At 38.4% G+C, this 16,810-nt stretch overlaps 1 protein-coding gene and 1 long non-coding RNA gene across 10 annotated transcripts in view; one reads left to right on the top strand and one right to left on the bottom strand.

Annotated features, from left to right (window-relative positions):
- LOC127072629 (uncharacterized) overlaps window positions 1–16,810 on the bottom strand; it is a 189,955-nt gene that overhangs the window by 51,822 nt on the left and 121,323 nt on the right. The gene's annotated exons all lie outside the window — the stretch shown is intronic.
- Window positions 1–16,810, top strand: part of LOC127072602 (disintegrin and metalloproteinase domain-containing protein 10-like) — a 144,219-nt gene that overhangs the window by 7,606 nt on the left and 119,803 nt on the right. Inside the window, exon 1 of one of the 3 annotated variants that reach the window (XM_051013128.1) lies at window positions 1,013–3,592. The exons of 1 other annotated variant lie outside the window; for it this stretch is intronic. In XM_051013128.1, the coding sequence (XP_050869085.1) occupies window positions 3,502–3,592 (91 nt within the window). In that variant the 5' untranslated portion in view covers window positions 1,013–3,501. Of the gene's footprint in view, window positions 1–1,012; window positions 3,593–11,813; window positions 11,833–16,810 lie in introns of those variants that run through there. One more of the 3 variants, XM_051013130.1, reaches the window with a different exon arrangement.

Genomic DNA, 16,810 nt, shown 5'->3' with positions numbered 1-16,810 from the left:
TATCTTTCTCTTTCTTTCTTTCTTTCTTTCTTTCTTTCTTTCTTTCTTTCTTTCTTTCTGACACTCGCAATCGGTGGTACGATCGCGCAAAACTCGAATGCATCGCGGCGCATCGTGATACGTGACTCATATGTAATTCTAAGCGTCGAGGAATGCCGTTGGGAAACATTTGAAAAAAGATGAAAACGTGAGTGACGGACGTATGTATACGTCAAAATCGTTTGCAATCTATCTATCTATCCTCTATCCTCTATCCTATAAAAGTTATTTCCTTTCTTCATCCAAAATTAAATCGAGAGTTTCAAAAAAAAAAAAAAAAGAAGAAAAAAAAAAAGAAAAAAAGAAAAGAAATCAAAACGAACAAAAAATGTCTATCACTTTTCTAAATTCGTTAATAATTAATCGTCGCGACGGAGGTCAAAATCAACAGGAAATAATTGCGACGCGTATGTGTCTATAAATCCGAACAAATCTCGCGGAAATTATTTTTTCATTATTCAGAAACAACGAGCGACGTAGAAGAAGAGACAAAAGAGAGGAGGAATTAGAGGAGAAAGAAAAAAGAAAAAAAAGGAAGAAAAAAGAAAAAAGAGAAATGGACGAAAACAACGGGGGAAAAAATATGGAAAAAGAACAAGAAAAAGAAAAAAGAAAAAAGAAAAAAAAAAGAAAGAAACCAAAGAACGTTCGCGCGATCAAAATTTCACGCGGGAAGAACTCGTTAGTGCTCGACACGTCGACGATTACGTTCTCGTCCGGCACGCATTTCAATCCGTCGTGTACGAGAGACGCGTGTTTTGTTCTCGTTGAAATATTTGTCCTCTCTCTCACTCTTTCTTTCTCTTTCTCTCTCTCTCTCTCTCTCTCTCTTGTTTTTCCTTTTTTCATTTTTCTTTCCTTTTTTTATCTCTATCTGTATTTCTATCTTCACAGTAGGCAAGCACCGGCGGGCATCGAGAACAAAAAAAAGAAAAGAAAGAGAGAGAGAGAGAGAGAGAGAGAGAGAGAGAGAGAGAGAGAGAGAGAGAGAGAGAGAGAGAGAGAGAGAGAGAGAAGAATAGACATAGAAAAAGAAAGAAATAGAAAGACGATGGGGGGTGGTTTGGGAGTTTTGTCATTAAAGGAAACGACAGTGTTTTAATAACGGCCAGTGGGAGAGGTTGTGGTCCTTTTCAAAAGTATAGGAGAAGTTTGCGAGGATTAGTTGACATTGAAGAAAACCTATGATACGTATGAAAGAGAGCAAAAGAGAAGAAATAGAAAGGGAGAAAGAGAAACAAAGAGACATAGATAAAAGAAAAGAAAACAAAAAGAGTTGATCGTACGAGAGACATAAAGAATTATCGAGGTATCGGTATAACGAGCTCGTGAAATGCGTATATATCAATGCGAGGAGAATAGCAAGGAAGCACGATGATAGAGAGATCCCTTTGATGCGAATGGTTTCTCTGAGCAGAGCTAGGAGCAGCAGCAGAAGCAGCAGCAGAAGCAGAAGCAGAAGCAGAAGCAGTAGCAGTAGCAGTCCGTTGGTTCGAACGTAATTTCGTGCTGGCCGAACTACGTCGGGTAGATCCCACGACAGAGAAACGAGAAAATATATATATAGGAAGGGTCTCGCCTTTAATAAGTGAATCCCACGAGAAATTAACGACCACCTATGAATCAGGAACGAGGGATCAGCGAGTAATAGTGGTCGTTGTCGCTCGTAATCCCAAGGAACAAGATTACCTTGTTGGTGAGAGAATACGTTCTCCTTGGGTGACTATGACGATGGATGGAATCGAAGTGGTTATCTAATATAAAACCTTAAGTAATAAATATTATTTAAGAAGAGAGAGAGAGAGAGAAAGAGAGAGAGAGGAAGAAAAAGGAAAAGGTACGCAAGAAAGAAAAAGAGCGAGATCCCCTTAGAAAAATGTCACGTTTTTTGAGAATTCGCGCGAGAACGCGCCGCAAATGACGTCCACCATAACGCGTCGTTGATCCTTGTTGATACTATTCTCTCTCTCTTTCTCTCCTTCGTTGTTCTCGATGAAAACGAAGATCGAAAGTAAAATCCGTGGACGAGAGAAACGGGAGAAGGGGAAGGAGGAATACGTAGCAAGGTACCGCAAGTAGAGAGCTCGTAGGAAATTCGAGCACGGAGGCCCACGTAAAACCACGTCATGGCGCTCTGACGTTACCGTGACAGGACTCGGAAATGGCGATGCTCTGAGGATAGCACGTGAAGAGAGAGAGAGAGAGAGAGAGAGGGAGGGAGAGAGAGAAGAGAAAGAGAGAGAAAGAGAGAGAAAGACGGACGGACAGAAGGACAGAAGGACAGACAGACAGACAGACAGACAACATACGCGTGCTCAACTATGTGTATTCGCCATCACGTCGGAAACGCTGCTGCTACTGCTGCTGCTGTTGCTCGCGAGTAGCAGTGATCCTCTTTGTATAATAGTAAACGTCCGTGTCTGTTCGGACCGATTATCACACCTACCTGCAGACAATTAAACGGGAATCTCGAGCGATTAAAGATAAGCGAGTGTGATTCGAAGGGTGAAAGAACGAATGTACGTAACGCCGTACGTAAGGAGAAGAAGGAAGAAAAGGAAAAGAGGAATGGAGAGAAAAGAAGTATCTCAAAATAAGAAGAGAGTATTTTGAAGAATTCGAAGATAAGAATGAATAGAAGGAATGCGTTCGGAGGAAATAATAGATATTCGTTTGACGAATAAAAGTGTATTAGTGAGAGAGTGAACGTTGTGATCGTGAGAAGAGAAAGAAGAAGAGAAAGAAGAAGAGAAGAGGGAAAGATAAAGAAAATTCAAGTGACTCAAACGTGTTTCTTCGACTAATCATTTGTTAATATTCGTTAATGATCATATCGAAGGTTTGTTATTACCAGTTACAAGTATAGTAACATCTCTGATCATGCGGTTGGTCAGTCCGACTAATGGACAATCGGCTTTACTACTCGTCGAGTAATAGTCACGGGTTCGCGCATGGTCAACGGATCACCTTGGTCCGAATGGAAAGGCAGTAGTCACGCGTTCATCGTGTATGCTCCGTAAAGTGGTGGTGTTGGTGTTGATAGCAGAAGCAGAAGCTGAAGCTGAAGCAGAAGCAGAAGCAGAAGTAAAAGCAGCAGTAGTAGCAGAGATAGCAGTTACTTCTTCGTCCGATCGACGACGACTACGAAGACGACGAAGAAGGTGACGAAGAGAGAACGATAAAGTGGGCGGTTACGAGGAGTCTACTGAAAGGGAGCTTGTTCCCGTGGATAGGAGAAGGAAAGAGAATAAGAGAAGTGAAACTCTGCTAGAACGTGCTGGAAGAAGAACAGAACAGCGGTGGGAGACAACGGTCGTGAGGAGGGTCGAAGCAGAAGGGGGAAGAAGAGGAAGAGGAAGAGAAAGAGAAAGAGGAAGAGAAAGAGGAGGAAGAGGAGAATACGAGGGCGGCCACGAGGGAAAGGGACTTGAACGCAGAGAAGTTTCCGTCTGTCCGAAGTGGATGGGGGTGAAAATGTTCCGAGTGTTGCTGGCATGTGTCTGGCTGGTTGCCGGCAGCCCGTTACATCCCTGGCCGCTAATACCCCAAAGAGGTAAGTGCACCGAGTATATCTATCTCTATCTCTCTTTCTCTCTCTCTCTCTCTCTCTCTCTCTCTCTCTCTCTCTTCGTTTTACTCGTAATTTCTTACATCACTATGCTCCATTCTCTGTTCACCCTTCTCCCCTACAGTTTTTATTCTTCTTATCCATTTCTCGCTCCTGTTTTTCATATGCTAAGTAGCTAGCTAGACAGATAGTTGGAATATAGATACGCGAAAGAACACGATGATTATGCGTACGCACGGAGAAAGGACGATCTTTTATTTGCCAAAGCAAACGAGAGATACGTATCATTTCATTCTCTTTCTCTCTCTTTATTTGCCCCTCTTTCTGTCACGTACACACACACAGAGACACCTGTGTGAAAACCCGTGAGCGGTAAGGACGCGTGAAAATATTACTGTGGAAGGATCTCTCTCCGCTCTCCGATCCCATTTTGAATATATCAAAATTAGAAACGATTTAGGTTAAATAGATCGCGTTTAACCCAAAAAAGAAACTCACGTGAAATAAAGATGCATATCAAATATAGGTTATAAAATGATATAAAAAGATCGATAATGTTAGATCCCGGAGTTACGGTTAGTTGTATTTCTGAATATATTCCGAAAGAAAAAATTTGACATGGAATGACTATGAGAAAGGAAGCAATGGCAGCACTACCACCACCACCACCATCTCCACCACACCACTACCACCAGCAATAGCAGCAGCAGCAGCAGCAGCAGTAGCAATAGCAATGGAAAAAAGAATGCACGTGCAGACTCTCGCTCAAGGGAAAAATCGAGCCACGTCCTACTAGCGTTGAGATAGAAGAAACGGCTTGCCTCGCGTGAAGAGAGAGATAGAAATAAAGACAAAGAGAGAACGAAAGAGAAACAGAAAGATAGAAAGAGAGAAAGAGAGAAAGAATTCGAGCATAGTCGTTCTCTTCTCCTTTCTTCTCGTCTCCTGTGGCATTAAAAGGTAGCAGCAACGCAGTAGTAGCAGGAGCAGCAGTAGAGAGTCTCCTACCTAACGACTCTTTTCCTTCCCCGTCATTTCCTCCTTTGTCGAAGCGCACGACGCTGACAACTGTGCTTACTCGTGACTCCGGCGTTTCTTTGAACCATTTCGCGGTCGTGTGCCATGCACCCTCCTACCCTTACACTCCTTGGTATTCATATCAGACTTCTCCCTCTCTCTTTCTCTTTCTCTTTCTCTTTCTTTCTCACTCTTCGCCCAGGCCACTAACACACTCACACATTGACGCAGACAAACGTAGTGAGACGAAGATTTACCCTTTGACAGAAACGCGTCAGCCTTCTTTCTCGCTTCTATTACTTCTTCCATCCCTCTCTCTCTCTCTCTCTCTCTCTCTCTCTTTCACTTTTTCTTTCTCTCTATCTTTTCTTCTACTTCTTCTGTTTTCTTTCTTTTTTCTCTTCTCTTCTCTTTTCTTGTCTTGTCTTCTCTTTTCTTCTCTTCTCTTTTCTTTTCTTTTCTTTTCTTTTCTTCTATGTTCAGCCAGTACGCCAACGAAACGGCCTTACTCTTTTCAAGCTCGTATTCGTGAAATGTATCTCCCTTTTCCTTTCTCTCTCTCTCTCTCTCTCTCTCTCTCTCTCTCTCTTTCTCTCTGTATCTGTCTAAACTCGCCGATTTGAAATTCGCCCGGGAGAAGCTGTGAGAAATATTCTTCTTGCTGCATCATCGGATATAACCAACGAGAAATTTTTAAAAACGAAAAAGAGAAAGAGAGAGAGAGGGAGAGAGAAATACAATAGGTAAAAATCCCAGAGCTAGGTTCGTTAAAATCGACTTTTTTATTTTCTCATAGAAAGAGAAAGAGAAAGAGAGAGAGAGAGAGACATACGCAACTAATTCTTTCTTTTTTTTTATTACAAATTAATTATTCAGTCGGAGTATCACATTTTATCACAAAGTCCAATTTCATTTCGTAGACGCATTCGTTTCATGAGATTCGCCATTCATCAGAAAGGAAAAATCCGAACTATGAGAATAGCTCAAATTGACGTAGCTCGAAAGGAAAGATTATCCTTTTCTTCGTTTCTCGATCGATCGAAGTAGCCAATAATGGTCGACTTTTCTTGTCAAGTATGCAACGATATAACTCGAGAAATATTAACGATATAGCTTAATGGATAGCCCCGGAAGTTTATACAAACTTTTCTTTTTTCTTTATTCGTAGGTATTGTATCGACTTCGATGAGAAAAAGTAAGTAAGAAAGAAAGAAAGAAAGAAAGAAAGAAAGAAAGAAAGATAGATAGATAGATAGATAAATACTGAGAAGGAGAACGAGAAAGAAGGGAGGGGAGGGGAGGGGAGGGGAGGAAGGTGGAAATAGACTCACAGACGGTAGTCGTTTTCAACGGAGTTTTATGGTCGATGGAAAGGCTGTAATTTAAAGTGCTCTGTAATAAAAGTAGCGAATGATAAAGAAAGAAAAAGTAGCCATTGAGTGAAGTAGTCGGGAGAGGGGAGAGTTGGATGGGTGGATGAGTGGGTGGTTGGATGAGCGGGGATAAGGAGTATAAGAGGAAGAAGAGGAAGAGGAAGAGGAAGAAGAAGAAGAAGAAGTAGAAGAAGAAAGAGCAAGAGAAAAAAGTCATTTTGTTCTGCATTGCTCCTTTCATTAGTTATACGTAGGAGAACGCGTTATCTCGAACGCGTTCTTTTTCAAATTTTCTTCCGTCCCGATGTTTTTCAACGTAGACATCTCCTCCTTCTATTTTCTTACGATCAACCCTTAGCCGCTCCTTCTCTTCCTCCTCACATCATCCACGCATTCCCTCGACTTTGTTCGTGGAAGGCGATAACGAAGAGAAAAGGAAAAAAAGAAAAATATATGGCATACGTAATTCGATGCGAAGTAAGCAAGGAAGAAAGGAAGAAAGAAAGGAAGGAAGAAAAGAAAAAGAGAAAGAAAAAAGAAAGGTAGAAAAAGAGGAAGTAAAAGAAATGCGAATTCTCTTTCGTTACGTGACTTTCAAAAGTAACGAGAAAAGAAAAGAGAGAGAGAGAGAGAGAGAGAGAGAAGGAAAGAGAGGAAAAAAAAATAAGGTTCGCCCGTAAAACTTGCCATTCGCGATGCCTGTCGTGCGTGTGACTACGATAAGATCACCCCTTTTTCACTCGGAGAGGGTAGAAAAGGAAAATCGACAAATCATTTCCACTTTATTTCCCAAGCGAAAAATCAAATCCTAAAGAAAACGGTAGAGCCTAACGTTATACCAGTCTAGTATACTCTTAAAATGTGGATTATATGAGTGGACGTTGTTTTTCTTGAAAACGATTATCGATTTAACGTCAGTCCCTTCCTTCTGTAGTTAATTTGAACAAAACGCGACGCGAACGAAAGGAAGCCAAAGAATACGGATAAATAAAGGGAATGGGAATTGTAAACGAGGTAGAGAAGAAGGGTTGAGAGGGAACTTGACAGAGAGTCACGGGAGTCTAAAACAGAGGAGGTCACGCTCGATTTCGCAAACGCGCCGCTCGCGTTATTATGTGGCTGCGCTCGCGTAATCGCGGTTCCATTTCCGGAATTAGTCCATCAGGATTCAACGTCGCGTGAGGACAACCAATTCGAGCTACCATTACTTTCGTCCTGCTATGTGCGTGCATGTGGATGGATGTTTGTTTGTTTGTGTGTGTGTATGTGTGTATATACGTATATATTTTTGCGTCCGTGTAAAGTATAACACATCGAAATCCTGTAGAAAACGAAAATGAGAAGAAGTAAAAAGAAACGAGAATTCGATTGACTTAAGTTGGAAAGGTTTCGTGAGTAAACGACGAGACGCGAGCCTAAATGATTTTTATTCTGTTAGTTCTGTTCTATCCATCTCGATTGTTTTTATTGCTATCGTTGTTGTTGTTGTTGTTGTTGTTAATCTCGGAATACAAGCGATCATCACGAAAACGCAGAGAAAATTTAATTCAATCTCGGCAATCGTCACGATAAATTTTCCCACGGTTCTCTCTCCCGAGCACGCCAGGCAATTGCAATTTAGAACTGCAAACGGACAATTTCATTGTGCTTCGTGAATCCTAGGGAGAGTGAGAAGCATGAAGAGAAAGAGAAAGAAAGAGAGACAGAGAGACAGAGAGAAAGGGAGCAATAATGTGTCGTCGGGTACAACTGGTCCAACTCTAGTTCGACCTGGGCCATGTCTCAAAAGAGCAACTCATGCAGCAATCCCTCGTTGAAGACAAAGGACGAAATTAACAATCGAGACCATACCTATTTCTGCGTTTGAAATGAATGCCAGCGCTTCTTCCCGACATTACGGTCCCTTGTCGATGACGATCATTTCTCTCATACGTGTTTACTCTTCCTTTGTGTCTAATCCCAAAAAAAATATGTCATTGTATGTTGGCACTGTATTTGTTTGCTTTCTCTCTCTCTCTCTCTCTCTCTCTCTCTCTCTCTCTCTCCCTCTCTTTCTCTGGAAAAGAGATATATCGACGTTTTTTCTCTTTTTCCTATTTTCTTTCTTCCTTTTTTCTTTTTTTTTTTTTTTTTATACACATAACACGCTACTTTTGATCTGTTGTCTTCTTCTTCTTTTTTTTTCATTATTGTTGTTGTTGTTGTTGTTGTTATTTATTTATTTATTTATTTATTTATTTATTTATTTATTTATTTATTTATTTATTTATTTGGCTTCGTTCATTTTACATATTTCTATTATATCGGATTGATTCATAAATAAGTACCGGTTATAAGTAAACAGTTTATTACAATAAAATGGCACTTATTTATGAATCAACCCTATAGCTATGCAAAATGGTTGAATTAGAAATTCTTATTCATTGGCTTGATTCATAAATAAGTGTCGTATAAAAAAGGAAAAAAAAAAACAGAAGAAAGAAGAAAAAAAAACCCGTTTCATTTATCGTTTACAAATTTTTTACAGTATGAATATTTTATATCAATAAACGATTTGACATTACGATTTCTAGTATTATCATTTTACATAACTATTTATGTAACTATTAATTCATGAATATTTACGTAAACTGAATTACGTATAAAATTAATTACGTCAATTAACAATTAGATTACATGGTCACGTAATTATCTATTCATGGAAAAAATATTTTATTATAATAAACGTTTTAACGTTTACGTAACAACACTTATTCACGAACAATGAATATATTTCAACGTTATATCCTTAAGGAATAATACTTCTTTCTCTCTCTCTCTTTCTCTTTATATCTATCCTCCAACGTATGCTTACTTGGATGAAAGCTAAGAGCCATTTAATCCTGTCTCTTGTCACCGTTTCGTCGACTCTCTTTCTCTCTCTCTAATGCACTTTAATTAAAAAACCAGTGGTCTATCCTTAAGCGCTAGGAAGGATAGGATTCGTCGTGGTAGCAGGCAGCCTCAATCTCGTACGGGGAGAGAATTTTCCAAGTCTGACACGAGGGTAGAGATCGATGAGCTTAAAACCCTTAAATCGTCCCAAGGCCCGCATCCGCGAGTGAGCTCTCACTCGCATTTACGATCGCTTGGGGTTACGAAATAAAGCGAACCGTGTCTAAACTGAAAGCCGAAGTAATAAACGAGCGCAACGTACTTCTTGCTACCGGTACATCCTCTCTCTTTCTCTCTCTCTCTCTTACTCTCTCTCTTACTCTTACTCTTTACTTCTTGCCTTCAACCCTTTCAATCCTGATTTACGAGACTTCTCGATTCGTCGAAATGCTAAATGCGAAATGCGAAATGTTCCTTTATTATTGTACGACGTTATAACAGAATTCAACAAAGAAAAGAAAAGAAAAGAAAAGAAAAACAAAGACAAGATTTATATAGAAATTATTCGATAGAAATTCCAACGATAGTTATTATACGAACGGTGATAGTTACGTTAAATATCATTACCATTTGATATTATCGTAATTAGAATATTTCCTATAAAACTCTTTGTCCCTTTCAAGCATGGTACGTCTAACAAGATCGAGATATTACATGTTCGATTAAATGAATTAATTAGACAAGGAGACCTTGGTATTATCGATTTTAATGCTAGCTACGTTGTAATCGATAATGAAAAAGAAGGATAATACCGTATCAGTAGGAGAAAAAGATCCGATATCATTGAAAAACATAGTCGTATTCGTATTCTCCTTTTCAAGGGAGCCATTGAACGGAAAAGCCATAAGGTTTGAAGCAAAGCGAGAACAGAACGTTCGAAAAATCCACTTCCCTTCTTCTATACTATTCCATCCCTATCTTTATCTTTTTATACCATAAAAGAGAGGAAAAGAGGTGTATTCTCGTTCGCGGGAAAACGACTCGACCGCGAATGTACCTTGAAAAACTCTTCGATGGCATCGTAAGAGAGTGAAGAGAATGCATAGACGTGTATGTGTGCGTGTATGAGTCTCTCTGAGCTATCTGTACGAGTGTATGTGTGTGTATATATATTATACGCGCTTTACTCTACATATCTCTCTGCGTTTGTGAATGTACGTCGGTGAAAAATCAGACAAAGAATGAATCCAGAGTCATTTTCAAGGACGACACCTTGAAAATTGTCCTCTCTTTTCCCGTGTGTGCCATACGAGACGGTACTCGATCTCAACGTACATATGAATATGCAATTTTATATGCAACGACGTTCCTAGGAGTCTCGATATCATCTCACCTTTTCTCTCTCTCTCTCTCTCGTTCTCTTTCGTTCTCGCTATCTCTCTCTCTCTCTCTCTTTTTCTACCATATTCCACCGTGATCGTTCTATATCCCTTTCAGACGATCGTTACACTTTCAGAGAATCTTCATAGCTTCCTATGAAAAGCTCAATATGATCTTTTACACGAAGCTTCTTTCACGTACTTATCTCTTCTTGTAAATCTTTCTGATTTATTTTACTTCATAATTTAGCGTTTAATGTACGATTATATGCGTAATAATCGTTCACGGAGAAACGAGGAATACGTACCGAGCATGTGTTTTAGAAATAACAATTTAATTTAATGGCTTTAACATGCATATCTATGGGTACTATACACACACACACACATACATACACACACGCGCGCGCGTGTATATATATTGATATTCTCTTCAATGTAGTTTACGAGTAGTCTTTACCTACCTAAACAAATAAAGTTCGATATAAAAAGTGTTATCTTCGAAGATAAGTACGGAAAGTTTATGGATATACATCGTCCAATAAAAACAATAACAGTTTCATCGTATTTATTTATTATACGATTATCTGCTTTGTTTTTCTTCGTTTTTGTTAATTTTCTTTCGAGGATAAACGACGTACTTCGAAACGTTCTCCCCCCTTTTTTTTTCTCCTTCGACAATATTCTCTTCTATACGAAGAGAAAAAGAAAAGGAAATTATTCGCATACGACGAAAGCTTGTAACAAAATTATTATAGTTTAGAGAAAGATATGATTCGAAGGAAATATTCATTATCGAATTTTACATCGCGTAATGATTTGAAAACGAATGGAAAAATTATTGTTCCAACTTCGTTCGTATTTCTCCAATAAAAAGTTATCATCATTTTACACGCATACGTAATTATTATTTTACTTTGTAATGGACGAACGTCATGGATGTTCGTACGAAAACGTATTGAAAACTTTCGAAAATGAAAATGGTAAAGTACAAACGAAAAAGACAAAAATGAAAAAAAAAAGAAAAAGGAAAAGAAAAGCAAGTGGAGAAACCGGATACAGGGATATAATTAACAGGATACGGAGATCCTTCAAATCCTTTCGCGCGTTTCTGTTCGTAACTTTTAATGATTAAAAAACTACCGTGCAAATGTCAGGTAAAAAGTTCATCCCGTATACAAGGTTCACTCCTTTCATTTCACTCACTCACTCTCTCTCTCTCTCTTTTCCTTTTTCTTTGTGTCGCGTGGAAAACGTAATTACTCCCCTATATTTTTATTATTCATACTCACTACGTCCATGAGAATTCTTTTTTTCGTCAAAAGAATTTTTCAGGATCTTGGCGTTTTAATTAATTAGTTAAATGAATTCGGTGCTACTCAATAAAGAGAAATAATATAAAGTGAACGAAAGAGAGTAAGGGTGAGAGAAAAACAAGAAAGAAAGAAAGAAAGAAAGAAAGAAAGAAAGAAGGGAAGAGAAAGAAAGAAAGAAAGAAAAAAAGAGGATAGGCGAGCCCCGGATGGAAACGCGTGGCGTTTACAAAAGAGTCTTTATTTCTATGACTTTTCTGAAGCGTAAGGTAGGTAATAGCAGTGTCTTGCAATTGACACGATGCAACAAATTTGATAGATGTCATCGCCAGATTACGATAATCTCTTGTTACGCACGTACTTTTATTCTTTTGCTATTATTTAATCGTCTACTTTCGTACAATCGACCGTAAATAAAACTTCGAATATACGAATATTCGAATGTATATACGAATGGAATAGTATATGTGTCTATCCGTACATAAAAGCAGTTACATAATATATATATATATATGTATATATGTATGTATGTGTCTATCTCCTAAGAGAAAGTACACGTATATGGTTATATCTATGTATACACATTTATACATATGTATAAAAGCGCGTAGATGGTATCAGTATATGTGAGAATCGATACATGTCACTTATGTGTGTGTACGTATAACTGTCTATAGGTGAGTCCGTATTTCACAAAGATACTCTGGTCGCTGCCTATCGCATGAATATGCAATTTTACATTCAGCCCGGTCCTATGACGTCGTCGTGTTCTGATATTCTCTGCCATGGTTGGCGTATTAGCCACCGCGCGGCATTTTCGCGTCGTATAACCTTGCCGTTACCGTGAGCATTTACCTACCCTCGCGTTTACGGAAAAACGGCTCTCTGCGTGGCCCAACGTGAACGAGAGACGGATAGAGAGAAAGAGAGATAGAGAGAATGAGAGAGAGAGAGAGTGAAAGAGATATAGCGATAAAGAAAGAGAGGGAATGTATGAGAGAGTGAAAGAGATATAGCAACAGAGAGAGAGAGCGAAAACAAAAAAACGAGGGGTGAACGTGACTTTAAATTAGAAAGATGGGGATGTATGCTATGGGACGTGCGTTGACTTTTCCTCAGAGGAGATACCTATCTCTCTTTTTCCCTCGTTATTTTTGGTCGTTTTACGATGAATTTTCATCGAGTCTCGACGAGTTTAAAAGTAGAAATAGTTTATCATTCAAATTTGTTGTATATGCGTGTGATATACTTCGCGAATTATCCGCTTAGAGAAGGTTTAACGATTCGATTAATAATCTATGATTATTGATTTATATACAAGATCAATTTTTGTCGAACGGACGATCTCGCGTTTATATAAAGTCTGATAAAAAGATCCATCGTATCTTTTAACTCGTTTGAAATTGTTTTTCCGATTAATTAAAAGAGTTTCTTTGTTTTTTGTTTTTTCTTTTTTCTTTTGAACGTTATCATTTCCATCAAGTTTCATGTTACAACGGAAAGTTAATACTTGAAATTACTTTGTAAAAAATAATAAGAGGCATATTGTTATAGAAAAACTTTGACGCGACACGTTGACGTTATGACTGATAAAAAGAAAAATTACAAAACCCTTCGAAAATTGAACAGCGTTAAGCTGGAGGGGTTTCGATCGTTGGATCTGTTGTCGCGCGATAAGGGGATTTTGCCGATATCGAGTTACGAGCGCGTGCAAAGTCGTTACATCAAGGTCGAGTGCCCTTCGAGAGCCCTTTATGCCGCGCGATTTACCACTGCCGGAAGTGCTTTCTTCTTCAACTTTTACCTCCGTTTGATTTCTCAGGTAATAGTTTCGATGTATCGAATTTAATTGCTAAGTGATAAATTTCTTGCCCTCTTTCAATTTAATCACTTTATCATCGAACTTCAAAGAAAATATTGTCAACATTTTTCAAACAAATATTCCAATTGTTAAGAATAATCGTTAGAATCATACGAATATATCATCATCATCATCATCATTATGATTTTCTCAGAAAGAGTATTCGTATAGATAATCGTATTTCGTAAGAGAATTTATATTTCATGACGATTATGACGATTATCATATAATAACAATAAATAAATCGAATAAAATCCAAACGTAAAAGAATTCTTTGTGAAAGATAACGTTCCTAGAAATTTCTCAGCCTTTGCCAGTTTCTGATTCCTCGCGGTTAAAATCTTTATTTTGATTTATAAGTCGACCAGTCAACCAGCTAGGCAGCCAACCATTGAAGCACCTTGGAAAGTCGTTACATCGGGGTCAAGCACGGTTTTGAAAGGCTTTTGCTCCGCATCGAGCGGTCGACCACTTCAAGTTACCAGTCTCTGTCTTTCTCTCTTGCTTTCGCGATTGTTGTTTGCCCGTGATTCAATACTCTGAAAAACGAAGGACAATCCAGGTTCTCGAGATCGATCTCGAACTATCGAGAGCACCTGTCGCGCTTTGTTTATAATCACTGAGTCCCTGCTCTGATGTTTGAAAAGGAAAAAAGGAAAAGAGAAACAGTAAAATAGATAAAAGAAAAAAGAAAATAATTAACAAAGTTCAACGTTAATAAAAGGAATGTACCTATCCAACAAGAGAGAGAGAGAGAGAAAGAGAGAGAGAGAGAGAGAAAGAGAGAGAGAGAGATCTGTCTCATCCTTTTTTCCTCGTCATAAAAATATTCACCAACACGAGAAACAGTATGGCTGTAAGATAAATCTTAAACATCATAAGAGATAAAGCTCGACAATTTTTTTTTATCTTCAAGCATATTAATCCGTTTCGAGAAAGAGAGAGAGAGAGAGAGAGAGAGAGAGAGAGAGAGAGAGAGAGAGAGAGAGAGAGAGAGAGAGAGAGAGAGAGAGAAAGAATGATAGAAAACATTTTTTAGTAAATAAAACTGTATACTCAACGAAACATGCTTTTAATTTATATACCGTTCCTTCCATTCTCGTACCGTAATTTATATACAATTTTCTTATTATCTAATATGATCAGTTTTAAAGGGAGAAAAATAAAGAGAAAAAGAAAGAACAAATGACAGAAAGAAAGAAAGAGAGAGAGAGAGAGAGAGAGAGAGAGAGAGAGAGAGAGACAGAGAGACAGAGACAGAGAAAGAGAAGAAGAAATGAAAAAAAGGAAAGTTCGTGTTAGAGCGTTTAAATCGATCGTATACTTCCATACATCCATACATCCATACATACATACATACATACATACATACATACATACATACATACATACATACGTATTACACCGTGTTCTTTCTCTCCGATATGAACGACGTCACTCGAGAGTGATAAAATTCCTGTCGATCGACTCGACGAAGGGTCGTGAAGGTAAAGGTCGAGGATCGTCGCACTCTCGACTTTGTCCACCCACTCGTCCCTTTTCTTTCCTTTTTTTTCCCTTCTTCTTCTTCTTCTTTTCTTTTTAAAAGGACCAGGGAAGATAAATTCTCCGTTCAAAGAAAAACAGCTTCCACTTCGTCGAAGCTAGAAAAAGGGAAAAGGGAGTAGGAAGTAACAGAGTAGGAGGAGGAGTAGTAAGAGCAGGTGGGATCCCTAGGGGGTGGGACAGGAGAACAGGATAGAGGATAGAGGGTAAAAGAGTGGAGAGCTTGATAGCGATGGCGATGGTGACGGTGATCGAAGAACTCGAAGAAGATTTAGAAAAGGGTCTTAACGAGTTCCGAATGGTCGCCATTTTCGTCTTCGTCTCGTCAAAGAGTGTTGTAACGTAGTCCAGTACTTTCAAATATTCGGATACCTGCGATGTCCGGGCATGTCAATAGGAAAACGAACAGCCAGGATTTACGTTGGGCTTCGCTCCAACTTTTTCCACTGTCAAAGCGTAAAATCGGCTGCTCTGATTCTACTCTGGTTCTACTCTGGTTCTACTCTGGTTCTACTCTGGTCTACTTTACTTCGTCTCTGTCTCCTTTCCGAAGCTTTTCCACCGAGGTTAATGATGATATCACTGTGTCTCTCTCTCTCTCTCTTTCTCTCTTTCCTTTTCTATCTCCATCTAACTAGTGAATCAATACGCGAAGGGATTTCTTTTTTTTTTTTTTTTTTTTTGAGACGATCTTCCTAAAAAAGGAAATTAAACCGAAACGCTGAATTTTATTTCCTACGTCTGATTTCCTTTTATTAATTAATTAATTAATTAATTAATTAATCGATCAATTAATTAACGAATGAATCAACCCCTTAATTTCATTCGATTTCCAAGTAAAATCTCAAGGTTGTATATTGTAATTCACGATTTTATTACTTTTCACTTACTATTTTGGATATTCAGAATGTACCGGGGTTTCGATTAAGTATGAGAAAACGAACGAATGGATTTATGTATGTATATAGGTACGTTTTATGAGATGGAATCACTGTAGAGGAGAGTTATCTCGCAACGTAACGCGAAATGACGTAGCAGTGTGCTCAGAAAGAAAGAGAGAAAGATGGAAAGAAAAACGAAATGGAAGGAAAACGTACCGTGGCAAAGGAATCCAGCTTTATTTGATTCGACGTGAAAACGGGATAGGCTGAAACGCGCAAGCATTTCAAAATGTCTCTCTCTCTCTCTCTCTCTCTCTCTCTCTCTCTCTTCTTTCCAACCATTCTAACCATCTAGCTATCGAAAGAAATATCACCTTGAAAAGGTCAAACATCAAAATCATCCCTTAACGTCGATCACAGTCAACGAATAATCAAACGTCCTTGGAAAAATATTTATCAATGAAATCAACGCGAATGTACGAGTACGTTCTCCGTATATTAAAACATACGTATATAAATAATTGAAATAAAACGATAGATTTGTTTTCCGAAAAAAAAGTTACTTCCAAGCATCCAAAAATATTTACCGTTGCTATTAACAACACATTGCAAATCAATCTATTGCAATTTCAATTGCAATAATCCTACAGATTGTACGATTAAAAAAAAAAAAAAAAAAAAAAACCCAATGGTATTCGTCGATAGCTTTTCTTTGTTTCTTATCACGGAAGATATTTTATGGAAACATCCGATATAATTTTCTGGTAAAATCATTTTTCACGGTTCTCTTTCTTTCGTAAAGCAAACACACGTGTACACACACACACACACACATACACACATATAGACACGTCGAACGAACCCCTGTCGAACCCGATCGAATAAATTAAATAAAATTGGCAATATTCCTAGGTTAGATATGCACGGACAACGTGGGGTTTCTTTTCGCATAATCGTCCT

The sequence above is a fragment of the Vespula vulgaris genome, chromosome 2 (genome assembly GCF_905475345.1).
Source record: "Vespula vulgaris chromosome 2, iyVesVulg1.1, whole genome shotgun sequence".
Taxonomy (NCBI): Eukaryota; Metazoa; Arthropoda; class Insecta; order Hymenoptera; family Vespidae; genus Vespula; species Vespula vulgaris.
This window is presented reverse-complemented; position numbering and strand designations above follow the sequence as displayed.